At 46.7% G+C, this 22,733-nt stretch overlaps 1 protein-coding gene across 4 annotated transcripts in view; it reads right to left on the bottom strand.

Moving 5' to 3' along the window:
* Positions 1 to 22,733, bottom strand: part of frmd4a (FERM domain containing 4A) — an 810,443-nt gene that overhangs the window by 220,724 nt on the left and 566,986 nt on the right. For all 4 annotated transcript variants that reach the window (XM_070897082.1, XM_070897085.1, XM_070897084.1 and 1 more), the window contains one exon: positions 20,887 to 20,979. In XM_070897082.1, the coding sequence (XP_070753183.1) occupies positions 20,887 to 20,979 (93 nt within the window). The remainder of the gene's footprint in view (positions 1 to 20,886; positions 20,980 to 22,733) is intronic.

Here is a 22,733-nt window from a genome sequence, read left to right as displayed (position 1 = left end):
GAGCTCTCCTGCCATGTCTTAACCTTAGATACCCTTAAATTGGTACTAACAATGTTATAGTTCACTTACTGATATAAAAAATAAAAGAAAAGCTACTCACCAATCACCAGCCAATCACTTACCCCATTGGCTGTGACGTCACTTTTTGATTACTTTCTACTTCTATTTTGCTTTCTCTCCCGCTGTAGCTGCACCAGTACACCTTTTATAGGTCGCTCCCCTCTCACCAACTGCCGCTGGCTCTCGATCTCCCGCTGGGCTTTTGACAGGTCGCTCCCCTCTCACCAACTGCCGCTGGCTCTCGATCTCCCGCTGGGCTTTTGACAGGTCGCTCCCCTCTCACCAACTCAAAGCGCTTTACAGCCAATGAAGTACGTTTGAAGTGCAGTCACTGTTGTAATGTGGGAAACGCAGCAGCCAATTTGAGCACAGCAAGCTCCCACAAACAGCAATGTGAGAAAGACCAGATAATCTGTTTTAGTGATGTTGATTGAGGGATAAATATTGGCCACAGGACACCGGGGATAACTCCCCTGCTCTTCTTCAAAATAGTACCATGGGATCTTTTACATCCACCTGAGAGAGCAGACGGGGCCTCGGTTTAACGTCTCATCCAAAAGACGACACCTCCGACAGTGCAGCACTCCCTCAGTACTGCACTGGGAGTGTCAGCTTAGATTTTTGTGCTCAAGTATCTGGAGTGGGACTTGAACCCACAACCTTTTTACTCCGAGGTGAGAGAGAGTGCTGCCCACTGAGCAACAGCTGACACTATAAATAAAGACTGAAGTCAAATTAAATCGGATCTGTTTCATTAAAAAAAGTACTTGCAAGTCTCTGCCCTTACTCCTTTGTACTATAAGGTCCATTAAATATTATATGGATGTATAACGATGTCTCCGCAGGATCCTACAAATCTCCTGGGAGGACAGACGCACCAACGTTAGCGTCCTCAACCAGGCCAACATCCCCAGCATCGAAGCTCTGATCACAGTCGACCAGTTCAGCTGGGTGGGCCACATTGTCCGCATGCCTGTCACGAGACTCCCAAAGCAAGCGCTCTACTCGGAATTCCTACATGGCAAGCGAGCCCCAGGTGGGCAGAGGAAATGCTACAAGAACACCCTCAAAGCCTCCCTGATAAAGTGCAACATCCCCACTGACACCTGGGAGTCCCTGGGCCAAAGACCGCCCTAAGTGGAGGAAGTGCATCCGGGAGGGCGCTGAGCACCTCGAGTCTCGTCGCCGAGAGCATGCAGAAACCAAGCGCAGGCAGCGGAAGGAGCGTGCGGCAAACCAGACTCCCCACCCACCCTTTCCTTCAACCACTGTCTGTCCCACCTGCGACAGGGACCGTGGCTCTCATATTGGACTGTTCAGTCATCTAAGGACGCATGTTAGAGTGGAAGCAAGTCTTCCTCGATTTCGCGGGACTGCCTATGATGATGATGATATGGAAAAGTATTCTTTCTTAGGAACTTGAAACTGTGCATCTCATAACTCCCTCAGTTCTCTCTTCCTCCGACAAGTTACCAGCTTTCAAAAGACTAGTCCTTGATTTATCCCGCGCTTTCTCCCATTCTTTATAACTCTGCTGGCATCTTGCATCAGGATTCTGGGCTCTTCCCTCGGGGATTTGTCAATAAAAAGCGATGTGGAGACAGCGCAGAGAAAGAGAGAGTGTGTGTATTGTGATCTAATTGGGTTACATCCCCGGCACCCAGTCTGACGTGACTTTATTAGCAGTACAGATTTAGGAGGTTCTCCAATGCCCATGGAAAAGATAAAATACAATATTTCCTGCCACAATGATTTATCAAAGCAAAGTCGGAATGAATTTAAGAAGATGTGTGGATGTGTGCTGCCAGTGCTTAATCATGCGTTTGACATATACGAGGCTGAAAATGAAGATGTATACTGTGAAATATGTGATACAGCAACGCTGCAACCATCATCTCTCTTCATATCAGTATGAATCACAATCATATTCCAGAGTAAATGGTCATGCCCAGGAATGATTCTGATTCTACGCTATTCTTTTGAAGGCTCACACTGCTAAGCTGTGTTTGTGTACTAAATTCTGAAAGAGATTGACGATTACACTCAGCGCGGTTCAGAAATCACTCGTCTCTGGCGGTGACCTGCAGCGCAGGGGCAATCGGGGAACTTGGCAAGGTTACCTCGGCGGCCAATCTCTCAATCCCATCCGTGCACTGACACCAGGCCAGGTTCTCGTTAGAAATGAACATATTAGTCCCTGTTATCACAGTTATGCATTTCAGCGGCCACTGATTGAACGATTCATCACATAGTCAAAATACAGCAGGCAGCTCTACACACGGGTCTCCAACCAGTAATGGGAAAGTGGTATCACTGATTTTAGTACTCAGGCAGCGAGAGGGAATATCCGCAGGAACAGTAACGGAAAAAGTTAGACAAAGATGCCAGAGACGTAAGAATTTTTTTTACAAAATTTACCTAACGCCTCTGGGTTTAATCTTTGTGCTATTCTTTTTTTTTTATTAATTCACGGGATGTGGGCGTCGCTGGCCAGGCCCAGCATTTATTGCCCATCCCTAATTGCCCCTTGAGAAGGTGGTGGTGAGCCGCCTTCTTGAACCGCTGCAGTCCGTGTGGTGAAGGTGCTCCCACAGTGCTGTTAGGGAGGGAGTTCCAGGATTGTGACCCAGCGACGATGAAGGAACGGCCGATATATTTCCCAGTCAGGATGGGGTGTGACTGGGAGGGGAACGTGGAGGTGGTGGTGTTCCCATGCGCCTGCTGCCCTTGTCCTTCTAGGTGGCAGAGGTCGCGGGTTTGGGAGGTACTGCCGAAGAAGCCTTGGCGAGTTGCTGCAGTGCATCTTGTAGATGGTACACACTGCAGCCACGGTGTGCCGGTGGTGGAGGGAGTGAATGTTGAAGGTGGGGGATGGGGGGTCAATCAAGTGGCTGCTTTGTCCTGGATGGTGTCGAGCTTCTTGAGTGTTGTTGGAGCTGCACTCATCCAGGCAAGTGGAGAGTATTCCATCACACTCCTGACTTGTGCCTTGTAGGTGGTGGAAAGGCTTTGAGGAATCAGGAGGTGAGACACTCGCCGCAGAATACCCAGCCTCTGACCTGCTCTTGTGGCCACAGTATTTATGTGGCTGATCCAGTTAAGTTTCTGGTCAATGGTGACCCCCAGGATGTTGATGGTGGGGTATTCGGTGATGGTAATGCCGTTGAATGTCAAAGGTCGATGGTTAGACTCTCGCTTGTTGGAGATGGTCATTGCCTGGCACTTGTGTGGCGTGAATGTTACTTGCCACTTATCAGCCCAAGCCTGAAACCCGCCCAGGTCTTGCTGCATGTGGGCACGGACTGCTCCATTATCTGAGGAGTTGTGAATGGAACTGAACACTGTGCAGTCATCAGCGAACATCCCCACTTCTGACCTTATGATGGAGAGGAGGTCATTGGGGGGTGTCCGCTGATGATTAGAGGGATGGAGTAAACTCATTAGTGCAATTCCTGTCTGCCTGCATACATTGTTATCTATGGTAAACTAACGGGTTAGTATCTGCAGACGTCAGGAGTTGAGCTAACGTGTTTGCTTCATGTAGCGCACGGAGGGAATTTAGCGGAGATGCCTTGCGGTCAGATAAATGCATCCCACCACCCTGTCTGATGGGTGCACATACCGCACATACACTGCAATGAATGAACTCGGGGAATAACACTTCCATTTTCTGACGTTCCTGCTCACCATCCCCACTGTTTGCAGGACGAAGGGCTACACTTTGCATTAGTGTCCAGATCGCCTCAAAGAGGGCAATATTTCCAGCGTTAGCGTTTACATTGGTTTTTGAAACCCGCTCACACCCAAATTCTAACCACTTTATAATTTGGGCGTTAGCGGGAGCGATGTGAAATGGACGTTAACGGTTTTTTCAGTAGTAAAAGGCCAGCATCCATAGCAACGGTCTTTTCCCGCGTTTCAGGAGGTCAGGGGTCATCTGCGGAAAGTGGGCAGTAGCAAGGCGAAACTAATGGAAAGTCGAGCCAGAAGCCTTACCCAAGAGAAGGCAAGTTTTATATCTCACCTCCTTTCCTTGGTGAATGAAACGATGTAATGTTTCTTGTGTTACATGTGGTGTAGTTGTTTTTCTGTCCTGTGCCAAGGGTAATGCTGCACTCTACAGGTTGACTGTACAACGAGCTGCATTGTTTGCTTGAGGGTATAATGAAGGCTTCATTGTCAAAGGAGTTTCAATCAGACCTAAAACAACTTTAACTTTGTATCAAAACTGGAACACCAGGGAATGCAAGACCCGTGATAATAACCCGTTCCCACCATCTGACACCACTTACACAATCCTCTGCCACAAGTGTCGGTCGTGTAATACTTGTGCCCAATGTAGGAAATCATCCCTATTTTCAGTTACTAGGAGTAACATAAATGTTGAGGGAGAAACACTATCCACTTCCAAGGCTTCCAATCATAGTAATAATAATTACCGAGGATTACATCGGATATACGGCACAGAAACAGGCCATTTGGACCAACCAGTCCATGCCGCGTTTATGGACAAGGGCAGCAGGCGCATGGGAACACCACCACCTCCACGTTCCCCTCCCAGTCACACACCATCCTGACTGGGAAATATATCGGCCGTTCCTTCATCGTCGCTGGGTCACAATCCTGGAACTCCCTCCCTAACAGCACTGTGGGAGCACCTTCACCACACGGACTGCAGTGGCTCAAGAAGGCGGCTCACCACCACCTTCTCAAGGGGCAATTAGGGATGGGCAATAAATGCCGGCCTTGCCAGCGACGCCCACATCCCAGGAATGAAAATTACAAAATATAACTCCTATAGGGGAACTCCTGCAATGGGTGTGTGCATGGGGTTCAGCTGTCCACACTCAGTATCGAGACTCACACACAAAGAAGGGGGATCTGGTGCCCATGGAAACATACCCCAGCAAGGTGCTGAGAAAAAGAGTCAAAATAAACTTACGTGGAGTCAGATCCAATATCTATGGACACAACTAGAATGTAAAAGGCACACCACCTTGAACTGTATAAAACACTGGTTAGGCCACAGCTGGAGTACTGCGTGCAGTTCTGGTCACCACATTACAGGAAAGATGTGATTGCACTGGAGAGGGTACAGAGGAGATTTACGAGGATGTTGCCTGGACTAGAGAATTTTAGCTATGAGGAAAGATTGGAGATGCTGGGTCTGTTTTCTTCGGAACAGAGGAGGCTGAGGGGAGACCTTATTGAGGTGCATAAAATTATGAGGGCCTGGATAGAGTGGAAAGGAAGGACCTGTTTCCCTTAGCAGAGCTGTCAATTTAAAGTAATTGGGGGGAGGTTTAGAGGGGAATTGAGGGGAAATGCCTTCACCCAGAGGGTGGTGGGGGTCTGGAACTCACTGTCTGAAAGGGTGGTAGAGGCAGAAACCCTCACCACATTTAAAAAGTACTTGGATGTGCACCTGAAGTGCCGTAACCTACAGGGCTACGGACCCAGAGCTGGAAAGTGGGATTAGGCTGGGTAGCTCTTGGTCGGCCGGCACGGACACGATGGGTTGAATGGCCTCTTGCTGTGCTGTAAACTTTTCTGATTCTATGATTCAAGGTCAAATCCCAGGGGAAAGGGGAAATGAAATGCACAAAAAGGAAACATTTCCGGAGACGGATTTCGATTAAAACAATTCATTAGGAGTGCCGTGTATTCTGGCCATGGGTGTATTGCTCATTAAACAACAAAGCAGTGGCATTCAGATGCAACCAGAAGCCATATATCATCTCTGCACAGAACAGTGCAGAAGGGGAAGAAACAGCACTGTCCACCTCGATTACATCAAGGACTGAAATGTTTTTTTCATTCCAACCACGTCCGCGGCGATGAAACAACCAGACTTTAACCACCAGCAGGAGGTTCTTTGAAGTGAGCGCAATCATTGACTGGCTGCCTGTTTTAATGGCAGATATATGCACATCAGTTAGCTCCCTGACCACTCAGCCAAAATCCTATATTCACCCTTTGCTCAGTGCTGCAACCTCAGTGGGCAGCCGAGCGAACATCACCGACAACAGCGATTAAGAACTGAAGCAAGGCTGTCCCTTTCGCAGGCGAAGCTGCAGACATAAGGCGGACACTGTTGGATTAATTCTAATACAAACGCAAATCACTGCGGACACTGGAATCTGAAATGAAAACCGAAAGTGCTGGAAATACTCAGCGGGTCAGGCAGCGTCTGTGGAGATGAATTCTATGCCCCTTGGTCACTGGGTAAATCAAAACCGAGAATGTGACACTGCAGAATGAATACACTTTGGATGTACATCATTAGTTTGTGCATCAGAATGCCATTGTGATGTGTGTGTTATTTTGTACTTTGAAGCTTAAGAATTATAGAATCACAGAACGGTTACAGCACAGGAGGCCATTCGGCCCATCGAGCCCGTGCCGGCTCTCTGCAAGAGCACCTCAGCTAGTCCCACTCCCCCGCCCTTTGTATAGGGCCTTGGTGAGGCCTCACCTGGAATATTGTGTTCAGTTTTGGTCTCCTAATCTGAGGAAGGACGTTCTTGCTATTGAGGGAGTGCAGTGAAGGTTCTCCAGACTGATTCCAGGGATGGCAGGACTGACATATGAGGAAAGACTGGATCGACTGGGCTTGTATTTACTGGAGTTTAGAAGAATGAGAGGGGATCTCATAGAAACATAAAATTCTGACGGGACTGGACAGGTTAGATGCAGGAAGAATGTTCCTGATGTTGGGGAAGTCCAGAACCAGAGGACACAGTCTAAGGATAAGGGGTAAGCCATTTAGGACCGAGATGAGGAGAAACTTCTTCACTCAGAGAGTTATTAACCTGTGGAATTCCCTACCGCAGAGAGTTGTTGAGGCCAGTTCATTGGATATATTCAAGAGGGAGTTAGATATGGCCCTTACGGCTAAAGGGATCAAGGGGTATGGAGAGAAAGCAGGAAAGGGGTACTGAGGGAATAATCAGCCATGATATTGTTGAATGGCGGTGCAGGCTCGAAGGGCTGAATGGCCTACTCCTGCACCTATTTTCTATGTTTCTATGTTTCTTTCCCCGTAGCCCAGCAATTTTTTTTCCTTCAGGTACTTATCCAATTCCCTTTTGAAAGCCATGATTGAATTTACCTCCACCAACGTTACTTTAGTTTTTTTTCCAGGCAATGCCTTTCAGTTAGGGCATTTTAGTAAAAAATATAGTTGTGGAATTAAATTAGGTTAATCATAGATTCATAGATATTTATGGCACAGAAGGAGGCCATTTCGGCCGGCCGACAAAGAGCTACCCAGCCTAATCCCACTTTCCAGCTCTTGGTCTGTAGCCCTGTAGGTTACGGCACTTCATGTAAGAGTATAAGAGTAAAGACGTCTTACTGCAATTATACAGGGCCCTGGTGAGACCACACCTGGAGTGTTGTGTACAGTTTGGGTCTCCTTACCAAAGGAAGGATATACTTGCCATAGAGGAAGTGCAACGAATGTTCACCAGACTGATTCCTGGGATGGGGGGGAATTGTCCTATGAGGAGAGATTGAGTAGACTAGGCCTGTATTCTCTAGAGTTTAGAAGAATGAGAGGTGATCGCATTGAAATATACAAAATTCTCACAGAGCTTGACAGGGTAGATGCAGGGAGGATGTTTCCCCCGGGCTGGGGAGTCTAGAACCAGGGGTCACAGTCTCAGGATAAGGGGTCGGCCATTTAGGACTGAGATGAGGAGGAATTTCTTCACTCAGAGAGTGGTGAATCTTTGGAATTCTCTGCCCCAGAGGGCTGTGGAGGCTCAGTCGTTGAGTATATTCAAGGCTGAGATCGATAGATTTTTGGATATTAAGGAAATCAAGGGATATGGGGATCGGGCGGGAGTTGAGGTCGAAGATCAGCCATGATCTTACTGAATGGCGGAGCAGGCTCGAGGGGCCGAATGACCGATTCTTGCTCCTAATTCTTATCTGCATATCCAAACACTTTTAAAAATGTGATGAGGGTTTCTGCCTCTACCACCCTTTCAGGCAGTGAGTTCCAGACCCACACCACCCTCCGGGTGAAAACAATTCCCTTGAACTCTCCTCTAACCCAACTACTTCAAATCTTTCAATTTAAGTTAAGTCGAATAAATTCTGCAGCCGTAACTTGGAAGCTTCCTATCTTCAAAGAGAAGCTTTGGCCGGGAGGAGTTCCATTGCTTCAGGCCAGGTTCAACTCAACAATGATCTTGTACAAACCGGGCTGATCGAAATGCCTGCCAGTGGTTAATTTATTGCCCGAACATTTACGTGAATAAAATGAGACAGGTTATCAACAAATTCAATGCCGGCCTGACAAATATAACTGCTTTAAAAGGTTATTTTTTATGGCCTGGATCAAACTTTTGCAGATCATCTTGTTTAAAGCTCTGCAGTTAATTGGAATACATAATCCTTCATAAACTCCAGCGGGAGCAGAGTTAGTGTTGCTCATATTTTAAGGCCTTCAGGGGATGATAAAGTTGAAACAGCATTGTGGAATTTTATATAGTTGCGACATTACAGTTTGGCAGATTTAAGTCTCTGCATTGTTGCCCAACGTCCTCATATCACTTCTTTATTTATAGAAAATCATTCCAGATAACCATGCAAATTAAAGGGCAGTCTGAAATATAACTGCTATAAATTGCACAGTTGTGTTTATATATAAAACCCGATATCGGTGTGACGACTGAAATATCAATAACATGTTGTTCCTCACTTGATTCCCACATTCTCCAAAGACTACGAAAGTGGCAATTTTTTCCTGTACTTTATATTTGATGATTAGTTTAAGGTACACGTACTTTTAACATCCACATAAATCAAAGGGCACCAATTATAAAAAGTTTCTGATGACAGTGATGGCTGTTTGAGTCGATCAGCACCCAATGCTGATTGTCACAGGAGGATGTCACATGGTGACTGACAAAGAAAGAAAAGTGACACTGGTCGATCTTATCAGATGCTCACCACAATTTTTGTGGCTCAGTGGGCAGCACACTCGCCTCTGAGTCAGAAGGTTGTGGGTTCGAGTCCCACTCCAGAGAGACTTGAGCACAAAAATCTAGGCTGACACTCCCAGTGCAGTGCTGAGGGAGTGCCGCACTGTCGGAGGGGCAGTTCTGAGGGAGTGCCGCACTGTCGGAGGGGCAGTACTGAGGGAGTGCCGCACTGTCGGAGGGGCAGTACTGAGGGAGTGCCGCACTGTCGGAGATACCGTCTTTCAGATGAGACATTAAACCGAGGCCCCATCTGTTCTCTTAAGTGGATGTAAAAGATCCCATGGTCACTAATTTGAAGAAGAGCAGGGGAGTTATCCCCAGTGTCCTGGCCAATATTTATCCCTCAAGCAACAGTCCATAGATTGTAGAACGATTCCCGCGGATTGGAAGGTAGCAAATGTAACCCCGCTATTTAAGAAAGGAGGGAGAGAGAAAACGGGGAACTACAGACCAATTAGCCTGACATCAGTCGTAGGGAAAATGCTGGAATCTATTGTTAAGGACGTGGTAACAGGGCACTGAGAAAAGAATAATCAGATTGGGTAGAGTCAACACGGATTTATGAAAGGGAAATCATGTTTGACAAATCTGTTAAGAGTTTTTTGAGGTTGTAACGAGCAGAATAGATAAGGGGAAACCAGTGGATGTGATGTATTGGATTTTCAGAAGGCATTCGATAAGGTGCCATACAAGAGGTTATAGAACATAATTAGTGTTCATGGGAATCAGGGTAATATACTAGCATAGAATGAGGATTGGTTAGCGGACAGAAAACAGAGAGTAGGAATAAACTGGTCATTCTCGGGTTGGCAGACTGTAACTAGTGGGGTACCGTAAGGATCGGTGCTGGGGCCCCAGTTATTCACAATCTATATCAATGATTTAGATGAGGGGACCGAGTGTAATATATCCAAGTTTGCTGATGATACAAAGCTAGGTGGGAATGTAAGTTGTGAGGAGGATGCAAAGAGGCTTCAAGGGGATATAGACAGACTGAGTGAGTGGGCAAGAACATGGCAAATGGAATATAATGTGGAGAAATGTGACGTTATCCTCTTTGGCAGGAAAAATAGAAAAGCAGAGTATTTTTTAAATGGTGAGAGATTGGAAAATGTTGGTGTTCAGAGGGACCTGGGTGTCCTTATACACCGATCACTGAAAGTTAACATGCAGGTACAGCAAGCAATTAGGAAACAAATGGTATGTTGGCCTTTATTACAAGAGGATTTGAGTATAAGAGTAAAGTCGTCTTACTGCAATTATATAGGGCCCTGGTGAGACCACATCTGGAAACATAGAAACATAGAAAAATAGGTGCAGGAGTAGGCCATTTGGCCCTTCGAACCTGCACCGCCATTCAATAAGATCATGGCTGATCATTCCTTCAGTACCCCTTTCCTGCTTTCTCTCCATACCCCTTGATCCCCTTCACCGTAAGAGCCATATCTAACTCCCTCTTGAATATATCCAGTGAACTGGCATCAACAACTCTCTGCGGCAGGGAATTCCACAGGTTAACAACTCTCTGAGTGAAGAAGTTTCTCCTCATCTCGGTCCTAAATGGCTTACCCCTTATCCTTAGACTGTGTCCTCTGGTTCTGGACTTCCCCAACATCAGGAACATTCTTCCTGCATCTAACCTGTCCAGTCCCGTCAGAATTTTATGTTTCTATGAGATCCCCTCTCATTCTTCTAAACTCCAGTAAATACAAGCCCAGTCGATCCGGTCTTTCCTCATACGTCAGTCCTGCCATCCCTGGAATCAGTCTGGAGAACCTTCACTGCACTCCCTCAATAGCAAGAACGTCCTTCCTCAGATTAGGAGACCAAAACTGAACACAATATTCCAGGTGAGGCCTCACCAAGGCCCTATACAAAGGGCGGGGGAGTGGGACTAGCTGAGGTGCTCTTGCAGAGAGCCGGCACGGGCTCGATGGGCCGAATGGCCTCCTGTGCTGTAACCGTTCTGTGATTCTATAATTCTTAAGCTTCAAAGTACAAAATAACACACACATCACAATGGCATTCTGGACTTCCCCAACATCGGGAACATTCTTCCCGCATCTAACCTGTCCAGTCCCGTCAGAATCTTATATGTTTCTATGAGATCCCCTCTCATCCTTCTAAACTCCAGTGAATAAAGGCCCAGTTGATCCAGAATCTCCTCATATGACAGTCCTGCCATCCCTGGAATTAGTCTGGTGAACCTTCGCTGCACTCCCTCAATAGCAAGAACGTCCTTCTTCAGATTAGGAGACCAAAACTGAACACAATATTCCAGGTGAGGCCTCACTAAGGCCTTGTACAACTGCAGTAAGACCTCCCTGCTTCTATATTCAAATCCCCTCGCTATGAAGGCCAACATACCATTTGTCTTATTCACCGCCTGCTGTACCTGCATGCCCACTTTCAGTGACTGATGAACCATGACACCCAGGTCTCGTTGCACCTCCCCTTTTCCTAATCTGCCGCCATTCAGATAATATTCTGCCTTCATGTTTTTGCCCCCAAAATAGATAACCTCACATTTATCAACATTATACTGCATCTGCCATGCATTTGTCCACTCACCTAACCTGTCCAAGTCACCCTGCAGCCTCTTAGCGTCCCCCTCACAGCTCACACCGCCACCCAGTTTAGTGTCATCTGCAAACTTGGAGATATCACACACAATTCCTTCATCCAAATCGTTAATATATATTGTAAAGAGCTGGGGTCCCAGCACTGAGCCCTGCGGCACTCCACTCGTCACTGCCTGCCATTCTGAAAAGGACCCATTTATCCCGACTCCCTGCTTCCTGTCTGCCAACCAGTTCTCTATCCACATCAGTATATTACCCCCAATACCATGTGCTTTGACTTTGCACACCAATCTCTTGTGTGGGACCTTGTCAAAAGCCTTTTGAAAGTCCAAATACACCACATCCACAGGTTCTCCCTTGTCCACTCTGCTAGTTACATCCTCAAAAAATTCCAGAAGATTCGTCAAGCTTGATTTCCCTTTCATAAATCCATGCTGACTTGGACCGATCCTGTCACTGCTTTCCAAATGCGCTGCTATTTCGTCCTTCATGATCGATTCCAACTTCTTCCCCACCACCGATGTCAAGCTAATCGGTTTATAATTACCTGTTTTCTCTCTCCCTCCTTTTTTAAAAAGTGGTGTTACATTAGCTACCCTCCAGTCCATAGGAACTGATCCAGAGTCGATAGACTGTTGGAAAATGATCACCAATGCATCCACTATTTCTCGGACCACTTCCTGGAGCACTCTGGGATGCAGACTATCAAGCCCTGGGGATTTATCGGCCTTCAATCCCATCAATTTCCCAAACACAATTTCCCGCCTAATAAGGATATCCTTCAGTTCCTCCTTCTCGCTTGACCCACTGTCCCTTAGTGCCTTCGGAAGGTTATTTGTATTTTCCTTCGTGAAGACAGAACCGAAGAATTGGTTCAATTGGTCTGCTATTTCTTTGTTCCCCATTATAATTTCACCTGACTCCGACTGCAAGGGACCTACGTTTGTCATTACTAATCTTTTTCTCTTCACATATTTATAGAAGCTTTTGCAGTCAGCTTTTATGTTCCCTGCAAGCTTCCTCTCATACTCTATTTTCCCCCTCTTAATTAAACCCTTAGTCCTCCTCTGTTGAATTCTAAATTTCTCCCAGTCCTCAGGTTTGTTGCTTTTTCTGGCCAATTTATATGCCTCTTCCTTGGCTTTAACACTATCCTTAATTTCCTTTGTTAGCCATGGTTGAGCCACCTTCCCAGTTTTATTTTTACTCCAGACAGGGATGTACATTTGCTGAAGTTCATCCATGTGATCTTTAAATGTTTGCCATTGCTTATCCACTGTCAACCCTTTTAGTACCGTTTGCCAGTCTATTCTAGCCAATTCACACCTTATACCGTCGAAGTTACCTTTCCTTAAGTTCAGGACCCTAGTTTCCGAATTAACTTTGTCACTCTCCATCTTAATAAAGAATTCTACCATATTATGGTCACTTTTCCCCAAGGGGCCTCGCACAACAAGATTGCTAATTATTTCCTTCTCATTACACATCACTCAGTCTAGGATGGCCAGCTCTCTGGTTGGTTCCTTGACATATTGGTCCAGAAAACCATCCCTAATACACTCCAGGAAATCCTCCTCCACCGCATTGCTACCAGTCAGGTTAGCCCAATCAGTGTGTAGATTAAAGTCGCCCATGATTACTGCTGTACCTTTATTGCACACATCCCTTATTTCTTGCTTGACGCTGTCCCCAACCTCACTACTACTGTTTGGTGGTCTGTACACAACTCCCACTAGCGTTTTCAGCCCTTTGGAATTCCGCAGCTCCACCCATACCGATTCCACATCATCCAGGCAAATGTCCCTCCTTACAATTGCATTGATTTCATCTTTCACCAGCAACGCCACCCCGCCTCCTTTTCCTTTCTGCCTATCCTTCTTAAATGCTGAATACCCCTGGATGTTGAGTTCCCAGCCTTGGTCACCCTGGAGCCATGTCTCCGTGATGCCAATCATATCGTATCTGTTAACTGCTATCTGTGCAGTTAATTCATCCACTTTATTCCAAATACTCCTCGCATTGAGGCACAAAGCCTTCAGGCTTGTTTTTTTTAACACACTTTGCCTCTTTAGAATTTTGCTGTAAAGTGGCCCTTTTTGTTTTTTGACTTGGGTTTCTCTGCCCTCCACTTTTACTATTCTCCTTTCTATATTTTGCTTCTGCCTCCTTTTTATTTCCCTCTGTCTCCCTGCATAGTTTCCCATCCCCCTGCCATATTAGTTTAACTCCTCCCCAACAGCACTAGCAAACACTCTCCCTAGGACATTGGTTCCGGTCCTGCCCAGGTGGAGACCGTCTGGTTTGTACTGGTCCCACCTCCCCCAGAACCGGTTCCAATGTCCCAGGAATTTGAATCGCTCCCTTCTGCACCACTCCTCAAGCCACGTATTCATCTGAGCTATCCTGCGATTCCTACTCTGACTAGCACGTGGCACTGGTAGCAATCCTGAGATTACTACTTTTGAGGTCCTACTTTTTAATTTAGCTCCTCAGCTCCCTAAATTCGCCTCGTAGGACCTCATCCCGCTTTTTACTTATGTCATTGGTACCAATGTGCACCACGACAACTGGCTGTTCACCCTCCCTTTTCAGAATGTCCTGCACCCACTCCGAGACGTCCTTGACCCTTGCACCAGGGAGGCAACATACCATCCTGGAGTCTCGGTTGTAACCACAGAAACGCTTATCTATTCCCCTTACAATTGAATCCCCTATCACTATCGCTCTCCCACTCTTTTTCCTGCCCTCCTGTGCAGCAGAGCCAGCCACGGTGCCATGAACTTGGCTGCTGCTGCCCTCCCCTGATGAGTCATCCCCCTCAACAGTACCCAAAGCGGTGTATCTGTTTTGGAAGGGGGATGACCGCAGGGGATCCCTGCACTACCTTCCTTGCACTGCTCTTCCTGTTGGTCTTCCATTCCCTATCTGGCTGTGGACCTTTTACCTGCGGTAAGACCATATCACTAAACCTGCTATTCACGTCATTCTCAGCATCGTGGATGCTCCAGAGTGAATCCACCTGGAGTATTATGTACAGTTTTTGTCTCCTTACCTAAGGAAGAATATACTTGCTATAGAGGGAGTGCAACAAAGGTTCACCAGACTGATTCCTGGGATGGGGTGGATTGTTCTATGAGGAGAGATTGAGTTGATTAGTCCTACATTCTCTAGAGTTTAGAAGAATGAGAGGTGATCTCATTGAAACATACAAAATTCTCACAGGGATTGACAGGGTAGATGCAGGGAGGGTGTTTCCCCCGGGCTGGGGAGTCTAGAACCAGGGGTCACAGTCTCAGGATAAGGGGTCCGCCATTTAGGACTGAGATGAGGAGAAATTTCTTCACTGAGGGTGGTGAATCTTTGGAATTCTCTACCCCAGAGGACTGTGGAGGCTCAGTCTTTGAGTATATTCAAGGCTGAGATCGATGGATTTTTAGATATTAAGGGAATCAAGGGATATGGGAATAGTGCAGGAAAGTGGAGTTGAGGTCGAAGATCAGCCATGATCTTATTAAATGGCAGAGCAGGCTCGAGGGGCCGAATGGCCGACTCCTGCTCCTAATTCTTGTTCTTAAAACAAATGATCTGGGTCATTATCACATTACTATTTGTGGGAGCTTGCTGTGCGCAAATTGGCTGCCACGTTTCCCACATTACAACAGTGACTATGCTTCAAAAGTACTTCATTGGCTGTAAAGTGCTTTGGGACCCACGGTGGTCGTGAAAGGCGCTATATAAATGCAAGTTTTTCTTTCCTTTCATTTTTTTCTAAAGCTTTATTTAAAAGGCTCTCTCTTAGCCTTACTGAAAACACACTTGTTGAAGTTTGCAAACAGCAACAGAGCAAGATTTGGTACACATAAAAGATGTCACTGGTTATGTAGTCAAAGATGTTTCGGAAATAATCTGCTTTACTGTTTGAGCTGATTGATTATTTATCCCCCTGACAGTATCCATTTGTCCTGGCACTGAACCTCCCTTGGCTGATTGAGAGAGGGAAGCGATGAATGTAACGCTGATAATATCGAGTCCTTTTGCAGTGCGGATTTCAGTTCAAGGTCACAGCCTCGGTTATTCCCTGTTTCCTGCATCTGCATCTTTAATTCATACAATCTGCTTTGAGAAAATGACACACCTTGTGTTCAAAGTGAAGGCAGGAGCATTAGTGCCTGGAGTGCAGGCACACTGCTGCGCATCTCAACATTATAGTTCTTTCTTTGCAGACAGGAAGCAAAGAGTGGGAATAAACGGGTCCTTTTCTGAATGGCAGGCAGTGACTAGTGGGGTACCGCAAGGTTCAGTGCTGGGACCCCAGCTATTTATAATATATATTAATGATTTAGATGAAGGAATTGAGAGTAATATCTCCAAGTTTGCAGATGACGCTAAGCTGGGTGGCAGTGTGAGCTGTGAGGAGGATGCTAAGAGGCTGCAGGGTGACTTGGACAGGTTAGGTGAGTGGGCAAATGCATGTGGATAAATGTGAGGTTATCCACTTTGGTGGTAAAAACAGGAAGGCGGAATATTATCTGAATGGTGACAGATTAGTAAAAGGGGAGGTGCAACGAGACCTGGGTGTCATGGTACATCAGTCATTGAAGGTTGGCATACAGGTACAGTAGGCGGTGAAGAAAGCAAATGGCATGTTGGCCTTCATAGCGAGGGGATTTGAGTATCGGAGCAGGGAGGTTTTACTGCAGTTGTACAGGGCCTTGGTGAGACCACACCATGAGTATTGTGTGCAATTTTGGTCTCCTAATCTGAGGAAGGACATTCTTGCTATTGAGGGAGTGCAGCGAAGGTTCACCAGACTGATTCCCGGGATGGCAGGACTGACATATGAAGAAAGACTGGATCGACTAGGCTTATATTCACTGGAATTTAGAAGAATGAGATGGGATCTCATAGAAGCATATACAATTCTGACAGGATTGAACAGTTAGATGCAGGAAGAATGTTGGGGAAGTCCAGAACCAGGGGTCACAGTCTAAGGATAAGGGGTAAGACACTTAGGACCGAGATAAGGAGAAACCTTTTCACTCAGAGAATTGTGAACCTGTGGAATTCTCTACCACAGAAAGTTGTTGAGACCAGTTCGTTGAATATATTCAAAAGGGAGTTAGATGTGGCCCTTACGGCTAAAGGGATCAAGGGGTATGGAGAGAAAGCAAGAATGGGGTACTGAAGTTGCATGATCAGCCATGATCATATTGAATGGTGGTGCAGGCTCGAAGGGCCTGCTCCTGCACCTATTTTCTATGTTTCTTTAGTGTTACATCAGGAAGAACAATGGGTCGGATTCCGAAGTAGGAATAATGGTGAGGCTATCGGCGCTCAATGTTATTGAAGTGTAAATGGGACAGCAAGCTCCCACAAACAGCAATGTGATAATGACCAAATAATCTGTTTTAGTGATGTTGATTGAGGAATAAATATTGAACCCAGGACACCGGGGATAACTCACCTGCTTTTCTTTGAAATAGTGCTACGTCCACCTGAGAGAGCAGATGAGGCCTCGGTTTAATGTCTCATCTGAAAGACAGCACCTCCGACAGTGCAGCACTCCCTCAGTACTGCCCCTCCAACAGTGCAGCGCTCCCTCAGTACTGCTCCTCCGACAGTGCGGCTCCCTCAGTACTGCCCCTCCGACAGTGCGCGCTCCCTCAGTACTGCCCCTCCGACAATGCGGCACTCCCTCAGTACTGCTCCTCCGACAGTGCAGCACTCCCTCAGTACTGCTCCTCCGACACTACAGCACTCCCTCAGTATTGCCCCTCCGACAGTGCGGCGCTCCCTCAGTACTGCCCCTCCAACAGTGCGCGCTCCCTCAGTACTGCCCCTCCGACAATGCGGCACTCCCTCAGTACTGCCCCTCTCACAGTGTGGCACTCCCTCAGCACTGCCCCTCCGATATTGTAGCACTCCCTCAGCACTGCCCCTCCGACAGTGCGGCGCTCCCTCAGTACTGCCCCTCCGACAGTGCGGCGCTCCCTCAGTACTGCCCCTCCGACAGTGCAGCGCTCCCTCAGTACTGCCCCTCCGACAGTGCGGTGCTCCCTCAGCACTGCCCCTCCGACAGTGCGGCGCTCCCTCAGTACTGCCCCTCCGACAGTGCGGCGCTCCCTCAGCACTGCCCCTCCGACAGTGCGGTGCTCCCTCAGTACTGCACTGGGAGTGTCAGCCTAGATTTTTGTGCTCAAGTCTCTGGAGAGAGACATGAACCCACAACCTTCTGACTCAGAGTGTTGCTCACTGAGCCACGGCTGACACCGACACACAAGGTACAAAAATATACCAAAAGCAGAAACTATGGGGGGGTGGGGGTGAGTTCGAACCTCACTGCCGATCCGTGCTGGAAAATCTCCGGCCCACTGCCGATGTTCCCATTAAGCTGTGTGGCCACACAGCGGGCTTGAGGTCCCGCACAGGCTGCTGTACAATGGAAAAACCGCGCATGCGCGGGAACTAGAATGGTCCGCGCAGCCCCTTAAAGGGGCTGTGCGCGATTCTCTGTGCATTGACACGAATGAACCGCACGCGATTCCCGATATATACATGGCCAGTGTCCAAGGCTCCCAGTCAGAAGCGAGAATTGTAACAGTTGCCCCTTTAACCTCCACAGACTAACCGGGTATGGTCACTCTTTGTCACATCACGCAGTTTTAGCCCGATCATGCTGAAAGATCACACAGTGGTATTTTTTAAGCAAGCGGCACTAATTCGTGCACTACTGGAGAAAATCAAACCTCTAATTTGATAAATAACTTGCACGCATTCTAGGATTCAAGTACTACGTGCTTTTTGTTCAAATGACAAATCTTATCAGTTGATACAAAAACCAGATTTGTTGCAGTGTTTAAAGGAGTGTGGAAGGACAAAATTCAATCTCCAACCTAAATACTAAATTTGTAGTCAATACGACACATAATGCACCATAAAACCCTGAATTTAAAGTCTCTTACAGCCATATTTCTTTCAACGCTCTTATACAATGTTATAAAATATCAATGCGTGCATGCTCCCCATACATGCCAACTGCCTACAACCAAGTCATTATTCTTCTGAGAGAAGAAAATCTTCTGTTTAATGACTGGCGTTGTTTTCTTTGGAGCAGAGGGGAGACTTAAATGAGGCGTATAAAATTATGAAGGGCCCAGATAGAGTGGATAGGAAAGACCTGCTTCCCTCAGCAGAGGAGTAAATAACCAGGGGGCATAGATTTAAAGTAATGGGGGGGGAGGTTTGGAGGGGATTTGAGGAGAAAACTTTCACCCAGTGGGTGGTGGGGGTCTGGAACTCACTGCCTGAAAGGGAGGTAGAGGCAGGAACCCTCATCACATTTAGGGCCCAAGTTTGCCTACACTAAAAACGGTACCGAAAAGTTACCTAGGAATTCTCCCCGCTCCTTGGAACATCGCAGGCCTTGGCGTGGCGCAGCACAAGCAGTGGGGGAGCGGGGAGGGGGGGCGGGAGCCAGTTCCCGGCGTTGGAAACAGTGCCGGGACTTCTGCACATGCACGCCAGAGTGTGTGCGCATGTGCAGCAGCTCCTAGCCCCCACAATCACTGCGACGCTCCGCAGGCTGTGTGGGAGGGGCCGGAAGCGCTGCCCCTAGCCCTGGCCGAATGGGCTCCCTCATCGGCGGCCAGAATATCTGTATTTGTAAGTAAAATTGAAATTATGTTGACATATTGCAAAGTACTTGAGGGTTGGTCAATGAGGAGTTTTATCAGCATGCTGGCAAAAATCCTCTGGCACAGTTGCTAGAGTAGGTAGTTCTTGAATCTGCATAATTTTGTCTAACATAAATGCTCAGTCCAAAATAAAACCTCAAAATCAAGCAAGTCATAATGTTGGGTTATAATATTTTCAGATAATTGATGAGAGTTAAAAATGGAATTGAAATAAAAACTAATCTAGATCATAAATATGTAAATCTATCTCAACGGCTTCACATTTAAGAAGAAAAGTTACATTGCTCTGGATAAATTAAATTACCCTTCCCATGAACATTTTTTTTTAAACATTACAAACCAGAAGCTGCATTCGCTCATATACAGCAAATATTTAAAAAACAAAGCTTTATTATTAGAACTTGGGAGAGGTAGTGTAAGCCAAATGCAACAGCAAAGTCTGTCAGACTGGAACTAAAGACCAAACAAGGCAAACAACAAACACAGAGATTTTGAGTATAAAATTCTAAAAAAATAAATAGTTTAAATGTCATATAAAACATTCTTGTAACTTTTTGATAAAGGTGCCTTGCCTTTGTTGGTACAAGAATACCATATAAAAACATTCTGCAAGGAAATAAAACACACTGTGCTTCAGTGGATAGAATAAACCTGCTCATCAAAAAGTTCTTCGGAAAACTCTTATTTACAGGACTTGCTATAATGTATTTGCTAGTTTACCAATCCGTTTTTAATCTAGTTGTTTAGTGCTTTGTAAGTCTTGGTGCTAGGTGCAGGTCCTCCCAGCTTCCTTGTATTTTTAATTTGTTATTGAATGCTTATTTTTGTGCTTTGTTTAGTGTTTGGTGCTTTAAAATGTACTTCTGCTTCTTTAATGTTGTTGTGAAGGTGTTTAGTGCTTTGCAAGGTCTCCTCACGCTGATTTCTTAACTCACCGCAAGGTTTTCCTGTGCGGCCACAAGTGGCTACATACGTTGGCCTAAGTTAGTTTGGAGTAACTTTTAGCTGTCTAAACGTGCTTAAATGGCCAAGACAGGCGCAAGTGGCTGATAGCGCCCCCTTTTGAAAAAAAAAGAAACTAAAAAAAAACCTAACCAACTCACTTACACTGGAGCAAATTAAATGGGCAGAATTGCGATTTTTAAGATACTCCAAAAAAAAACTAGCTGCTCCAAAAAAAAACGGAGCAACTCCTGGGGAAACTTGAGCCCTTAAAAAGTACTTGGATGTGCACTTGAAGTGCCGTAACCTACAGGGCTACGGACCAAGAGCTGGAAAGTGGGATTAGGCTGGGTAACTTTGTCGGCCGACACGGACACGATGGGCCGAATGGCCTCCTTCCGTGCCGTAAATTTCAATGATTCTGTGACTTGACGCATCCAAATTGTGTTTGAGGAGTGCAAATTCACTGAAACACAACCTTGGAACTGAGTGTGGATGGTAACTGAACAGTGAGGTAACATTTAGTGGGTAGGCTACTAACAAAATAGAGGCATTTACAATGCGAAACGGTCTGGTTATGATCAGCAATAAATGTAAAATACAGCGGCAACTTACTTCACACAGAAGTACAATACAACGGGTCCTGTCTTTTTATTGAAGTCGTGTTCCAACACTCTGCGATCCAGCTGCAGCCAGCTGAAGTGTGCTCTGGAGAGGGGAGAGAAGAAACGGACAGTATTAGTACAAGTGTTCACCCACTACCAATACCTTAGCATAAAGGAACAAATATCTGAACCGTGCGTAAAATGGCGGCAACGTCCTGCCTCCAACAAAATGGACCAGCAATTTAGCGGAGCGAAGTGAACTGGTAGAACATTTTCTTCACCTGGCCCCTCGAGCCTGCTCCACCATTCAATAAGATCATGGCTGATCTGATCATGGACTTAGCTCCACTTCCCTGCCCGCTCCCCATAACCCTCGACTCCCTTATCGTTCAAAAATCTGTCCATCTCCACCTTAAATATATTCAAAGAAAGTCAGCTGTGGCTCAGTGGGCAGCACACTCGCCTCGGAGTCAGAAGGTTGTGGGTTCAAGTCCCACTCCAGAGACTTGAGCACAAAAATCTAGGCTGACACTCCAGTGCAGTGCTGAGGGAGTGCTGCTCTGTCCGAGGTGCTGTCTTTCGGATGAGACGTTAAATCAAGGCCCCGTCTGCTCTCTCAGGTGGGTGTAAAAGATCCCATGGCACTATTTCGAAGAAGAGCAGGGGAGTTATCCCCGGTGTCCTGGACAGCATTTAATCAACATCACTAAAACAGATTATCTGGGTCATTGGCACATTGCTGTGTGTGGGAGCTTGCTGTGCGCAAATTGGCTGCTGCGTTTCCTACATTACAACAATGACTGCACTCCAAAAATACTTCATTGGTTGTAAAGCACTTTGGGATATCCAGTGGTCGTGAAAGGTGCTATAGAAATGCAAGTCTTTTTTCTTTCAAATGTTTAGTGATATCCTTTTAACTGGCAGTGTTGGTAGCAGAATCTCTTATACTGTGACATTATCACCAGCAAAGTATAGAATTAGAATAATAAATGATAATCGTAAATACTAAACTCCGTCTGAAAGTCATGCGTCCACATTCTTCGGAGCCCTTCGACCTTCGACCTAGCCCACCTCCGCGAACCACCGCCAAACCTGCTTCTTTCCCCACCTCTTCCCCGGACTGGTCCCGCTTCACTCCTGATCGTGAAAGGCTCCCTGACACTCTTATTATGCGAGAGACAGAGGCCAAATCCAAGGTCGCCCCATCCTCCATCATCGAATTACAATACGCGGACAACGCCTGCATCTGCGCACACTCGGAGGCCGAACTCCAAGCCATCGTCAACAACTTCACCGAGACGTGCGAGAGTGTGGGCCTTACACTAAACATCCGTAAGACAAAGGTCCTCTACCAACCTGCCCCCGCCACACAGCACTGCCCTCCCGCCCCCCCGGTTATCAAGATCCATGATGAGGCCTGGGACAACGTGGACCATTTCCCATACCTCGGGAGCCTGCTATCAACAAGGGCAGACATCGATGACGATGTTCAATACTGCCTTCAGTGTACCAGTGCAGCCTTCGGCCGCCTGAGGAAGAGAGTGTAGAAGACCAGGGCCTCAAACCCAGACCAAGCTCATGGTCTACAGAGCAGTGGTGATACCCACCCTCCTGTATGACTCAGAGACATGGACTATGTACGGCAGGTACCTCAAAACACTGGAGAAGTACCACCAACGCTGCCTCCGCAAGATCCTGCAAATCCATTAGCAGGATAGGCGTACCAATGAAAGTGTTCTCGCTCAGGCCAACATCCCCAGCATCGAAGCACTGAATACACTCAATCAGCTCCATTAGGCGGGCCACATTGTCCGCATGCCCGATATGAGACTCCCAAAACAAGCGCTCTCCTCAGAA

Source organism: Pristiophorus japonicus, chromosome 13 (assembly GCF_044704955.1).
Source record: "Pristiophorus japonicus isolate sPriJap1 chromosome 13, sPriJap1.hap1, whole genome shotgun sequence".
In the NCBI taxonomy this organism is placed as follows: Eukaryota; Metazoa; Chordata; class Chondrichthyes; family Pristiophoridae; genus Pristiophorus; species Pristiophorus japonicus.
Note: the sequence above shows the minus strand (reverse complement) of the source record. Positions and strands in the feature narration are given on the sequence as shown.